Source organism: Acipenser ruthenus, chromosome 49, assembly GCF_902713425.1.
Source record: "Acipenser ruthenus chromosome 49, fAciRut3.2 maternal haplotype, whole genome shotgun sequence".
Lineage (NCBI taxonomy): Eukaryota > Metazoa > Chordata > Actinopteri > Acipenseriformes > Acipenseridae > Acipenser > Acipenser ruthenus.
The window spans coordinates 2,820,118-2,833,739 of record NC_081237.1 but is presented as its reverse complement, the minus strand read 5'-3'; the positions used below and the strand labels follow the sequence as shown (position 1 = coordinate 2,833,739).

General features: G+C 43.6%; 1 protein-coding gene across 1 annotated transcript; it reads right to left on the bottom strand.

Annotated features, from left to right (window-relative positions):
* Positions 1–1,173: 1,173 nt before the first annotated feature.
* LOC117428994 (calponin-2-like) lies at positions 1,174–12,434 on the bottom strand. The gene is made up of 7 exons (XM_059014963.1): positions 12,211–12,434; positions 6,569–6,690; positions 4,638–4,704; positions 3,037–3,174; positions 2,441–2,557; positions 1,813–1,959; positions 1,174–1,470 (listed from the first exon to the last, which is right to left on the bottom strand). Exons 1-7 carry the CDS (start codon positions 12,271–12,273, stop codon positions 1,198–1,200), a joined length of 927 nt encoding a protein of 308 aa, XP_058870946.1. The 5' UTR covers positions 12,274–12,434; the 3' UTR covers positions 1,174–1,197.
* Between the last annotated feature and the right edge of the window lie 1,188 nt (positions 12,435–13,622).

Here is a 13,622-nt window from a genome sequence, read left to right as displayed (position 1 = left end):
ACAATGCATAAGGAGTCAGACGCCACCATGATGATTCGGTACTTTAAAGCAGTTGATTAAATATTATATTTAATTTTCGGGAGGTTAAGCACAACCTTTAGTATGGATTGCTGTTCAGACTAAGCAACATACACACATTAACTCCCTCTTCAAAATCCCTTTGACACCATCTCTATTAGAAATATTGGTCCCCAATATTGGATTCAGTGGCGTTTCATGGTTTGAGCTCTACATTTTTCTCAACTACAATACATATTAAACTTTAAAAGACATAAGATAGTCAGTGGAACTAAAACAAAGCTTTGTTGGAAAATTAAAACAAAAATACCAAGGAAGTCTTATTTAAATGAAGGGTTTTACAATCAAAAAAAAAACGTGCTTCTTTGATGTACCCCAACATTCTGACCTTTATAGGACAAATACAAAAAAAAGATAAAAATTACAAGTTACATACAGTCCTGTACATGGTGTCACTGCAGGAGTTTCGAATGCAAAATTGCTGGTCCTCCTGATTTCATGTCTTTTATAAATTGGTGACCTTTCAGTAAACATTTGTCTATTGCAGAGATGGAAAGAACTCCCATTGTGTAGCTGCCTGAGCCACTCCAGAGCTTTATGACAGCTGTGTTTGTCAAGTCAACGGTCTGTCTAAATAAGCTCAGCTGTGAAAATCTGCCGTGGCTCGGAGTTCTACTCAATGGTAGAGTTCTTTTCAGCCCATTCATGGGGGCAGCACAGCTTATAAATGGAAAAGCGGATGGGAAAACTGTCATTTTTATACTTTGATAACAAGAACCTTGCTAAGATATTGGTTTCTGTATGCACATCCATTTAACACTTATTGGGTTGAACTGAAACTACAAATTCGAAAAACTAGCATCAGCCAATATGCAACATGAACCTGGATGCAGGACAGCAAATTCATCTCCTGCTTTCCACACTGTGAATCCTCTCAGGTTTAGATACAGCCCCCAGCTACAGAAGGATATGTTCATTAGCACACACCCTGTGTTCCACTGTTAACAGCATCACCCTCAAAACGAGGAATATAAACCCATCGCTCTTGTCTGATTGTTTTGAAGCAGGCACTACCAATGAAAAACAAACATAGCTAGGAATCCCGATGTGCTGCGGCTGGAGTCAGCCCCCCCACCTTTCCCAATCCCCCCACCCCCCACCCCTCCTTTGCCAGGGTAACTAGTCCTGCCCATCTTCTTGGTATCCCTGGTAGCCCTCATCGTGGTACTCCTGGTTGTAGCTTATGCCCGCAGCTGCTTCATTCTCTCCCAGCTCGCTCTTGGGGCAGTACTTGGCATCGTAGATCTGTCTGCCCAAGCCGAAATTCTGCCCGCTCTGATTGGCTCCCTGGGTGTAGCCCATCTGTAGGGACATGGTGCTGTTGTCGCACTTCTCTGTGCCCAGTTTCTGGTCGTAGATGGCGCGTCTGGTGCCAGGGGCGGTCATGCCAGTCTAGCAGGAGAAATATTTATAGATCAGTATAACAGCATTGAAAATTAGAGCCAGCATGAAAAAATAAAATAAATCAGACCACCATGACCTACATTGCAGTTTGTATAGTCAGTGACTCAAAGTACTCAACCACCCCTGCTTGGTTTGTGGTTTAGGTTACATTCAGACTGCTTGCTTACTTAATAGCTTGGTATTGAAAATTATTTAAAGTTCTGACACAAGCAGTGCTACCCCAAAGTGCATTGTCTACAAATGGACAATGGCTGGAAGCTCGCAGCATTGATACACAGTGATCTGTTCCACCATGTGTTCATGCTAGAGTTGGGTTTGTGTTGCCCTTACCTGGCTGGCCCCCTTGTTTGTTCCCATCTGCAGGCCGATGGTGGAGCTGTCCATTGGGGGCTCGATGTGAGCCTTGGGGTCGTACAGGTGTCTCCTTGTGCCGTAAGCATTCATCCCCGCCTGGCTAGCACACTTATTGGTACCCATCTGGAGAGAAGAAACATGGGGTTCAGGGATACTGTGGAGGGGGCAGGAGGTCCTTTTGGGCACAGTGTGGAAAGAAGTCAAAGGGCATAACCAAAGCAGGGCGTGGAAACAGGCTGACAATCCCAGATGGGAGAGGGGAGCAAAGGCAAGTGGCTTATGGCAAATTTCGGATGGCTGTACAAATGTAGAGATATTTGCATCATGAAAAAGTAGACCAGCATGGTCAATATGCAATCAAAAATATAAGTGCAAGAGTGCAGGTTCCTCCATATAGCCCCAGACTTTCATAACGAAGTTAAACAGCTGTCTAAAAATACAGCAAGACATACATACAGACACAGACAGATGAAAAGCTCCAGATTCTGATACTAGTCTGCATAACTTGTGCTAAAGAATGTCCTTACCAAGTTTCATTGCAATTAGAGAACTTGTCTTCTAAGAGTTTGTGTGAGGATGCACCATGCCGTTGCTAAGCTCGTACCTGCAGCCCAATGACACATTTTCCTGCCTTCACCTTCTCCTCGTCAAAGGCATGCTTCTGCTTATCTGCGTATTTCACTCCGATGTCCACTCGAGGCTGGTTGCCTTTGGTCTTTGCCTAAGAACCAGTAAAACAAGACATGACTAATGTATTCCTTTGGTTTAGACTCACTCCATTTATTTTCGACTTTTTAAAACGCCTCTCATCTGGTACACCACAATGTAACCATTAAGCTGCAACACCCTGTTCTTATTAGATATAAGAAACACACCACATTTATTCTATGTGGCGTTTCTTACTGATGCATTTTTTTACAGCCACTGGAGTATTGCAGAGGGACAGGTTCATGCTTACACTGGTGTGCCAGCTGCACTTGGAGGGTCGACATAAGAACAGATTTAGAAAAACAGGCAAAAGTAGTGGCAGTACTAAACTAAAGGGAATCACACACATTTATATAGGTGATAGATTGCCATGATCCATAGCCTAACCAAATAGAATCTCTGCATTAGGGATATTTCATCCGAACGCACAATACAGACAGGGCTTTAATCTGAACCACTGTAAGCTGGACATTGCATTCTTTAACAACCTACCATGCCAGCCAGAGCCAGGAGCGTGGTCTGAACCTGGGTCAGGTTTCCATTTTCAAACAGGTCGTTCGCTTCGAAGATATCGTGGGGCTTCAGTCCATAGGCTGTGATGGCTTTAATAAAGTTGGTCAGATTCTCCAGCTAAATCAGAACAAGACAAAGGAGGAAAATCCACAAGTTAGTGATACCACAGAATGTCAAACAGCATGGGAACAATCCACACGCAGAGTGTAAAAAGGTACTTATTTAATTTAACTTCTTAGAACCAAAAAACAATCTAATTTAAGCATACAGGATTTATCAAATGCAAGACTATAGATAAACCTTAGTTAGGACTCTTAAAGGGGAGCCCAGCTCCAATATTGCCAGTACTAATTGAATGTTAAAGCACAGGTTATCACTCCTTAAAGGGGGGGCAGTGATAACATTGCTATTTCCAATGGGGCAAAAAAATGGATTTTAAAACACCACCACTCCTTTAATGATATATTCGTGTTACTCAAATATTTGAACAAACAGTACTTGAAATGGATGTGTAAACAGCAATCATGCAAAATCATGCTACGCTATGCAATTTGACAGCTATTCCAGCACAGATTGCCTTGTGTAACCCAGCCCTAAGGTTTATCTAATTGCTACATAAATACTCGACACCGCGGTGCCTCCCTGACAGCCTGTGGTTTCAAAGACTCCCTGTGTCGGATCAGTCAGCTGTCTGTACTTACTGTTACTACTTAATTAAATACTTGAGCAGCTTCGTGTGGGAGAGAAACATCACATCTATTTAATGTGTTCTTCAGCAATCTTGTGGTTTCTGTTTTAGACATCGCATCATGGGACTCTGCCCCCAGGAGGTGCATCATCATCATCATCATCATCATCATCATCATCATCATCAAGGGGCTTGTAACCAGGAGGTCCCCAGTTCAAATCCCACCTCGGCCACTAACTCACTGTGTGACCCTGAGCAAGTCAATTAACCTCCTTGTGCTCCGTTTTTCGGGTCAGACGTAATTGTAAGTGACTCTGCAGCTGCTGCATAGTTCACACACCCTTGTCTCTGTAAGTCGCCTTGGATAAAGGCGTCTGCTAAATAAACAAATAATAATTATTTATTTCTTAGCAGACACCCTTATCCAGAGCAACTTACAATTGTTACAAGATATCACATTATTTTGATATACAATGCTCAAGGGTACAGCAGCAGCGTCCCCCACCTGGGATTGAACCCACGATCCTCCGGTCAAGAGTCCAGAGCCCTCACCACTAATCCATACTGCTGCCCATATAACTCATTAGTATGAGACATTTCTTCCACCTACTCGAATATTGCAGGGGGCAGATTACTGTTTTTTTTCCACCATCACCCAAACAGTTTAATCCACTTTCTACATTCGTATGGTTATTGTGACTCTAGTCTTGTGCTGCACTGAGACAGGGAACCAGCCAAGGTCTGAATGTCAATTTGCGGGTCACTTGGGCGGTCAGTTTTATGAAGTCACCAGGACGCAGTGACTGAAGCAGGAAGTTGTGAAGTACATCTCATTATGGGGGTACACCCTGTATAATACATTTCCGAGTCCGAATCAGACGGCTCCCCTCACCTGGTGCCAGTTCTTTTCAGAGTGGTTGATCTTGTTCACTGAGCCCGGCTGGAGGACGTTAATCAGTCTGGAGAGAAATGCAAAAATATCAGTGAATATTATTGGCACCAGAATCACCTGCCACTCACAGTTCAGACGCTATGAAGTTCATGGGAAAAAAAAAAAAACATTAATTATTTCTCCTCCCCCAAACTACAGCTATGGCCAAACGTTTTGCATCACCCTATAGAATTAACTAATTTTGTTTCATAAAGTTGAATGAAAGCTGCTGAATAATGTTATTTTAACATGTTGAATTAAATACCGCTTTGTAGTTTTCCATATTCTTAATGAAAAACCTGACATTTCAAAATCTAACATGAAATACTGTGTTACTATTATATCTTCCGGTAGACTTTTGCGATATAAATTTTGTAGTTTATTTGATTACATGATGTTAAACGATCCAAATTATGTTCATATCGTTTTTTAAAAAAATTTGTATTAAATGTCTCATTCCGAAAATTCTAGGTGATGCCAAACTTGTGGGTAACATACACGATAGCCAAGAATCAACCATTGTGAAAAACATGCAGGTCAAACATAAACCTTTTAAATAAGTTATTTGTAACATCAACAGTAAAAATGAAAAGCTGGGTTCTTTCCAAAGAGAAGGGGCATTCCATTGTCCATAGTCCATTTTCCCAGTTTGTTTTCTATGCAAGGAGTCCGAATCGCATCGTTTTATCACATTTCTCAGCTAGCAGAATGGAAAGGACCTCGTTAGACCAGGGTGCTTCCCTAAGTCATTTTGCAGGATGAATTCTATTTTTGAATGAAAGGAGTAGGTTTTTAATTAGCTGGTCACACACAGTCCTTTACTACTGCATTGGAAATGGAAGAAATTCCCTTGGAATTTCCAGGGGCTGTTCAGTGAATATTTTGGCTGGATCATACAGGTCTTCACATGACTGCAGTGTTGTTTAAATGTTTTTTAATTATATACACTGTAAGTTAATGTTATTGGTGGAAACATCTTTAAGGGTGTAATCAAGGTCCTTGATATTCTTTTTTTTTTTAAATAAAATATCCTAGGAACTTATCAGTGTTTATTAAAAATGAATAAATACATAAACACAGATGAAATGAGGGTAAACATTAGTTTTCCAGGTAACTATCCTATTGGGAATTAACACGGAAAGCAGCTCACCTGCTCCTGTTCTTAATGAATGCCGACCGTGTGAATCTGGTGCAGCTCACCTGCATCAGCGGTGCAGTGTGTTAAACAGACAGTCTGCATTATGGAAATGTGTCTACTGTACCAACAATATTCTAAACAGCACTGCACTAAACAAACAATGTATTGTCATCACAATCTTGCATTGATTTAGTTCCAGTATTAAAACGAGTTTCTCATTGTATTTGTATGCACTGTTAATCATCGTGATTGAATACTGTATGTGTAAAACTTAATGAAATGCACATTTAAAATACAAATATGACTAGAAATCCTAAAGTCAACTTTTCACTGAAAAACATATAGGACAGTTGAACTTTTAAACCATTTGTGTAAATGCTGGTTTAGCGCTTAATGCCTGGTCTCACCCACCCGGACTAGCACTAACCCAGGCCTGCTTCACCTGCGGTAACGTTGGATTGGGGTTAGGGTTCGGGTAACGTTGGGTTCGAGTTACGTTGGGTTAGGGTTACGTTGGGTTAGGGTTCGGGTAACGTTGGGCTCGGGTAACGCTGGATTAGGGTTCGGGTAACGTTGGGTTAGGGTTCGGGTAACGTTGGGTTAGGGTTCCGTTGGGTTAGGGTTACGTTGGGTTATGGTTCGGGTAACGTTGGGTTAGGGTAACGCTGGATTAGGGTTCGGGTAACGTTGGGTTCGGGTTCGGACCCAGCCCCTGTACAGCTGCTGCATGGCCTGACCCGAGTGCTTTACTCACTCGCACAGAATGGTTCCGCTCTTCAGGCTCTTCTGGAAGTCGTCTCCGATCCGCTTGCCCGTGACGTCCTCGATCCAGACCCGCAGCTCCTCCTCCTTCTGAGCATCGTACTTCAGAGCGATCTGCAGGGAGACAAGAGCAGCCTGAGCAACGCAGCCAAGCAAGGAAACTGTGTGCCAACAGCTTTGAAAGTGGGTCCGCTCACAAAACTGGAGGCACGGTTTAAAAGGAATGCTTTGTTAGGAATTGTTGTTTTTTTTTTAAACTGTTTAGAGGATTTTTAAAACTGTTTAGAGAATTTATTAGTTTATTCTCAGGTTTTAAAAGGACTGATAACCTGTGTAAAATATCTGTTTATAAAAACACAAAAAATCCTTAAAAAGCCTTAAAAGTTATTTAATTGTTTAGAGAGTATATTAGCACAGTATTACAGGAAAGAAATCTCTCAGGAGTAGAATTAACCTGGTACCCCGTCAATTTACCCCCCCCCCCCCCCCCAATTCACAGATGGTATAGCAGCTCCAAAGACAGTACATAATAACAGTCATAATTTAAAAATGAAACATCAGGTGTATTAATTGCATATCATAACTCTTTTTTATTGTTATCTGATCAAAACATGTTAAATGTACAAAAAGCCAGGATAGAAAAAAAATAGATCAGCTATTACCATTTAAACAGGAGATATACACAATTATCAAACAAATATCAGAAGAGTGCTTATTTTAGGAATGGTGCTAACACAACCTCATGATTACTCTGCTGTTAACTTTCTGACCACAGTGATACAGAACTTTAAAAAAAATGAGATTACAAAAGCAAAACTGGGACGATTGAACATTTATACTGTTCCGACAAAAAATGAAGGCTGAAATGTGGGAGCGTCCCAGTTTTCCCGGGATGTCTGGTAAGTGGTAACCCTACGCATATCCAGTTGTTGGTGCGATCATCAGTTCTGTTTTAGCCACACGTATGCGCCCAATGCTTTCACAACCTCAAAAACTGATCAAAATGAAAATGCTGTCAGCTACAAATTTAAACACATCTGAACAAGGCTATCTGGAGTTTGTTTTTTAATCACGGTGTGTCTATGGGATCGTAGTCCATTGTATTATTATTTCTATTGCTAGCAAGGTTTTAAAAACTGCATATCCCACACACCACAAGCGTTACCGGTAAATCCATGACGTGCACTTTGATCAGTGTTCAGTATTCATGGTTTGCAAGACATGCAAGTTATAAGGACATGAAGACCCAAAAAATACTGTAAAAAAAAATAATAATTAGCGGTTTCTTTTTAGTTTCTCATCCCATATCCAGTCAGGACCGCTGAGCTTTTATTTCACGTACAGGTAAGCCCACACAGGGGACTGTATTATTGATGCTGAAAAAAGAAAGAACATTTAAATTTGAGAAAAATTGTCTGTTTGTTGATGTAAAAGTATTATACTCTACAGGTGCCATGTAAAAAAAGAAAAATATTTATAGATGTTCAACAGCAAATAAAAGTTGGTATTACTTATTTGTGCTAAATTGTGTTTGTGTGTATTTTTTTTTTTTTTTTTCAGTGTGTGCCTCGATTATTTCAGTTAAAAAGTTAGCGTAGAGCCCTGTTAGTATTTTCAACCTTTACAGAAAGTAGAATCAAAGCTAAATCTGTGATAGTGTACGATGCAAGGTGAGCGAGAGACTCAACCGGAAAGACATTCAGCACAGCCACCTCTCATCTTCCTGCAAGAGAGCTAGCACTGCAAGGCATCCTGTTGTCATCAGCACAGGAAGCAAAAGACAACCGACCCTGGGTCCCTCGATTATTCTAGAAGGCTGGCGAAAGCTCAGCTTTACTTACAATCCCGTCCAGCCCACAATGCTACACCACATACAGCGTGAATGTGTTCCAATACTCGGCTTTGCCCCAAGCACATGGAGTATTGTTCTATTAACTTATAAATGCACTCCCCTTTGTTTACTTGTTCCCAGCATCTGTCTGAACGACACAAGCAGCACACAGAGGATTAGCAGGCTTTGTAAGACCATCTGGAAGGTGCTAATGTTTGGTAAGGGTTTGTATGCAAACCCATTACAATCCCAGGTCATTCAGAAATTGGATTACTGAGAACTCTTCCAGACAAAAGCCCCATGGGGAGATCTGTAAAAACCAAAGCGCTGTTTAAACTCCAGAGATGACTACCTGCTTTGTGTTCACTTACTGTCACACTTTCACAGTGCAGTTCATTCTGCTGAGTTGCAGCTCACGTCTGTGCTGCGAGTGGATTTGAGACTCAGCTCAGGAAGCCTCAACACATCAAAACCCCCAGAACTGCACTTCAGGGAATAACAGAAAGAACCGGTCAATTTGCTTGCAGACGGTATTAAAATAAAAGCCACGAGAAGAACAGATTTTTGTCCATCTACAAAAAAAAATAAACCTAGAAAGATGTAATAAAAAAGAGCTGTCTGCTATGGAATGCATGGTTAAAGTGAGGTGGAGGGACAACCGATACCAAAGTATTTTTAATTTTACAAAATAAACAAGACAGCCAGGAAGGGACAAAGGGAATTTGTTTATAAAGAAGAGTACATCTTATCAAGCACTCTCCCCCTCTGAATGAGTGTGGGCAATTAGAGCTGGACAAGCACAGGAGTACCAGGGGCACACAGAGCTATGTTTTGTCTGTGTGAGGCAATGCAATAACAAAATAATGATAACATACTGTACCCCCCACCATGGCTACAGGCTAAAAAAATAAATAGATGCTTGATAAAGAAATGATCACAATGACCTTAAATTGTGTTTTAAATCCCATTTACTTTCTCCCTGGTGTTCTTCTCACGCACGCTCTTTTTTTTCTGTCTATTGTTTGATGAGAGCTAAAAAATACTACCAAAAAGTCTGTACCAAGTTTAATAGTAGTTGGATAATGGTTCTCACAGCGGTTCCCAAACTTTCTTGGCCCCCCCATGGCATTAGGCATCCTGACAGGACTCCCATCCACATTTAGATTTTGATCCCTTCAATCAAAATCCCCCCCCCCCCCCCCCCCTCCCAAAACCATCTCACGGGCCCGCAGTCTGGGAACCCGCGCTAGATACATTTCAAAATGTATGTGTGACATGCACCTATGAATATGAAGTGCATTATAGTGTACTTTTTAATGACAAAGCTGTCACCTACAAATTGTGATGCCAGCAGTACAAAGAAAGTAACTGACTCAAATGGCTGTTTCCATGAGTCACTGTATCTATTCCATTACTAGTACTTTAAATCGTTGTCTTGTACGCCTAAAACTAAGAAAACTTAGGTACTCTCCGCCTCTCAGAGCTACATCCCGTCACCTCCGCCTCTCAGAGCTCAGGCAGAGCTACATCCCGTCACCTCCGCCTCTCAGAGCTCAGGCAGAGCTACATTCCCTCACCTCCGCCTCTTAGAGCTACATCCCGTCACCTCCGACTCCCAGAGCTCAGGCAGAGCTACATCCCCTCACCTCCGCCTCTCAGAGCTCAGGCAGAGCTACATCCCCTCACCTCCGCCTCTCAGAGCTACATCCCGTCACCTCCGCCTCTCAGAGCTCAGGCAGAGCTACATCCCCTCACCTCCGCCTCTCAGAGCTCAGGCAGAGCTACATCCCCTCACCTCCGCCTCTCAGAGCTACATCCCGTCACCTCCGCCTCTCAGAGCTACATCCCCTCACCTCCGCCTCTCAGAGCTCAGGCAGAGCTACATCCCGTCACCTCCGCCTCTCAGAGCTCAGGCAGAGCTACATCCCCTCACCTCCGCCTCTCAGAGCTACATCCCGTCACCTCCGCCTCTCAGAGCTACATCCCGTCACCTCCGTCTCTCAGAGCTCAGGCAGAGCTACATCCCCTCACCTCCGCCTCCCAGAGCTACATCCCGTCACCTCCGCCTCTCAGAGCTCAGGCAGAGCTACATCCCCTCACCTCCGCCTCTCAGAGCTACATCCCGTCACCTCCGCCTCTCAGAGCTACATCCCGTCACCTCCGACTCCCAGAGCTCAGGCAGAGCTACATCCCGTCACCTCCGCCTCTCAGAGCTACATCCCGTCACCTCCGCCTCTCAGAGCTCAGGCAGCGCTACATCCCGTCACCTCCGCCTCTCAGAGCTCAGGCAGAGCTACATCCCGTCACCTCCGACTCCCAGAGCTCAGGCAGAGCTACATCCCCTCACCTCCGCCTCTCAGAGCTACATCCCGTCACCTCCGCCTCTCAGAGCTACATCCCGTCACCTCCGCCTCTCAGAGCTACATCCCGTCACCTCCGCCTCTCAGAGCTACATCCCGTCACCTCCGCCTCTCAGAGCTCAGGCAGAGCTACATCCCGTCACCTCCGCCTCTCAGAGCTACATCCCGTCACCTCCGCCTCTCAGAGCTCAGGCAGAGCTACATCCCGTCACCTCCGCCTCTCAGAGCTACATCCCGTCACCTCCGCCTCTCAGAGCTACATCCCGTCACCTCCGCCTCCCAGAGCTACATCCCGTCACCTCCGTCTCTCAGAGCTACATCCCGTCACCTCCGCCTCTCAGAGCTCAGGCAGAGCTACATCCCGTCACCTCCGCCTCTCAGAGCTACATCCCGTCACCTCCGCCTCTCAGAGCTACATCCCGTCACCTCCGCCTCTCAGAGCTCAGGCAGAGCTACATCCCGTCACCTCCGCCTCTCAGAGCTACATCCCGTCACCTCCGCCTCTCAGAGCTACATCCCGTCACCTCCGCCTCTCAGAGCTACATCCCCTCACCTCCGCCTCTCAGAGCTCAGGCAGAGCTACATCCCTCACCTCCGCCTCTCAGAGCTACATCCCGTCACCTCCGCCTCTCAGAGCTACATCCCCTCACCTCCGCCTCTCAGAGCTCAGGCCTACAGCTACATCCCTCAGATCTGTACCCAAGACACCCAAGTGACCTGCAAGTTGACATGAAGCCCCGCAGACCGCCGACACTCACTAAACCCTAAAAATAAAACTTATCACTGTTTGGGTGATGTAAAAAAAAAAAAAAAAAAAAAAAAAAAAACCTGTGTCCCTTTCATTAATATCTGAGAGCTGTTGAGATGAGAGCGGGGAACAGATCCGTGCATAGACTTCAAACCATCTATTTTAGAGAACACGACGGTTAAGTTTCGATTTTCTTCTTGGTTTGATTTAAAAATCCATTTCAGTCCCCAAATCCAAATAGTTTAGCCAAAGGGGCGACGCCCAGTCCCAGATTCACAATTTGCGGCAAAGGATACACAACACGGAAAACCGTAAAATTCACCACGGCATTGCTTATTTTAAATACAATAACAAACATGCAATGCATTTGCAAATTCATAAATAAAGTCTGCGATGGAAACACGACTAACTTATAACACGTGTTTACAGTATTGTAAAATGCAATTCATATATTCATCAACTCCACTGAAAACTACCAAAAACAACCACATCGCTTCATTAAATAAATAAATGTAGAAAACTGTATACAGTAGCGGTGTAATTAAAACATGTACCATAACAACACTACAGCAGGCTAGCACAAATTTGGCCGTAAGCCGTTCCTGATCACGATCACCTTCTGCGCCATAAACCCCAAACGATTATTTATTTATTTTTAGTTTTTAAGAAAAAAAAAAAGAAAGAAAGAAACTTACTCTGTTTTTCACTTCTGCAGTCAGGCCATAAGCCGGCCCCTTGTTAAACTGACCACTGGACATTTTTTTCAGCGATATTAAAAATGAGTTTCTTGCTATAAAGATAAAGGCAGAAGACCGTTCCCTTCTTCTGTAGCAATCGCAACTTCCTTACAGCGTGTGAGAAGTTTCGCTCTCCTCTGTGGGCTGCTTGCTCAACTCCCTGCATTGTCCCGCCTCTGTAGCGCCTCCCTTTACTCCTTTGTGAACTTTGATTGATATAGAAAAAGTCCTTATAAGGACAGAAAGGGCACACTTTTGTCCAGGATAGGAGTTTCCGGAGTACAAGATTCCCAGTCAGTGCAGAACAATGCGAAGGCTATCCTAATTCACAACTGCCTGACGTCACCTGGTCTGAGAAAGAACGTTTAAGTGATTACGTATTTTTTGAGTTATGCGTTTATGTGTGATCGTCACACGTCACAGTTCAAAAGGCGTATTACAAAATAGTGCATGAGATATGCAAATATGCGAAATACCTGTGCTATGACAAACTGCAAAAATACTTTTATTTTTAAAGGTTCAGTACAGAATGCAGACCTAATGAATGAGTGTGGTTGGATCTGTGCTTGCAGATTGGAATTGATCTGACCGTGCTTATAGTTTTTGAAATACTCAAACTCTGGTTGCATGCCTTTACTTTTATAAAGTGTTACACTAGACAGCACTCGTTCTTCTATAAAGACCCTAGCTGGAATTACCAGACATCCCGGGAAAGCTGGGATTGGCCCAGTTTTCAACCTTCATTCAATCGTCTTGGTTGTACTATTTTGTATTCACGTCCATCCGCTACACTAGTCTGAAGTGTGCAGTTTTGAAAGAAGCACCTATAATAGCACTTGTGTGTTTGAATTCTAAAACATGATATCTGGTGCGACTCTAGGTTATAAAGGAAGCTCTCAGTTTCTGTGCATTATTATCAGGTCATCTGATACACTTGCACTTCCTAAAAGCTAAACGCTGCATTTCTTGGGCTCTGGTCTCATAGTTTGATAGTTTGATGTAAACAAGTGCTGACAGGCTCTGATCTGCCTTCGGGCAGCCCTTTTGTTATCTGCACTAACCAGATTGCTAGGGAGGTGTCTCCACGCCCACAGAGGACTGCCGTGTTCACTTCTGACATTGCCCTGCACAGAAGTCAGTGCTGCTGGTGAAGCCTCAATACGCAGTTACAGAAGGTACTGGGGTCTGCATAGGTCTCACATGTGCAGTTTTTAAAGAACCATGTTATACTGTGGCAGGGCGTAAGCCCTCAATGTATACAATGTGTGTGTGGGAATGTAAGGTTGGCAAGGATGGGGTTAACTCTGTCCCTGCCAGCAATCCCAGGTGTGGCCAATCACCAGTTAGGTAACTGAGTGATAATTGGGGAG

What these genes read in the sequence shown, in the direction of transcription:
- LOC117428994 (XM_059014963.1), bottom strand. Translation starts at nt 12,273, where the DNA reads ATGTCCAGTGGTCAGTTTAACAAGGGGCCGGCTTATGGCCTGACTGCA. An exon ending in AGCGGAACCATTCTGTGCGA is followed by an intron (nt 4,705 to 6,568) that starts GTGAGTAAAGCA and finishes ATTTCTCTCCAG; the next exon opens with ACTGATTAACGTCCTCCAGC. An exon ending in AATGTGTCATTGGGCTGCAG is followed by an intron (nt 1,960 to 2,440) that starts GTACGAGCTTAG and finishes TCTTCTCTCCAG; the next exon opens with ATGGGTACCAATAAGTGTGC.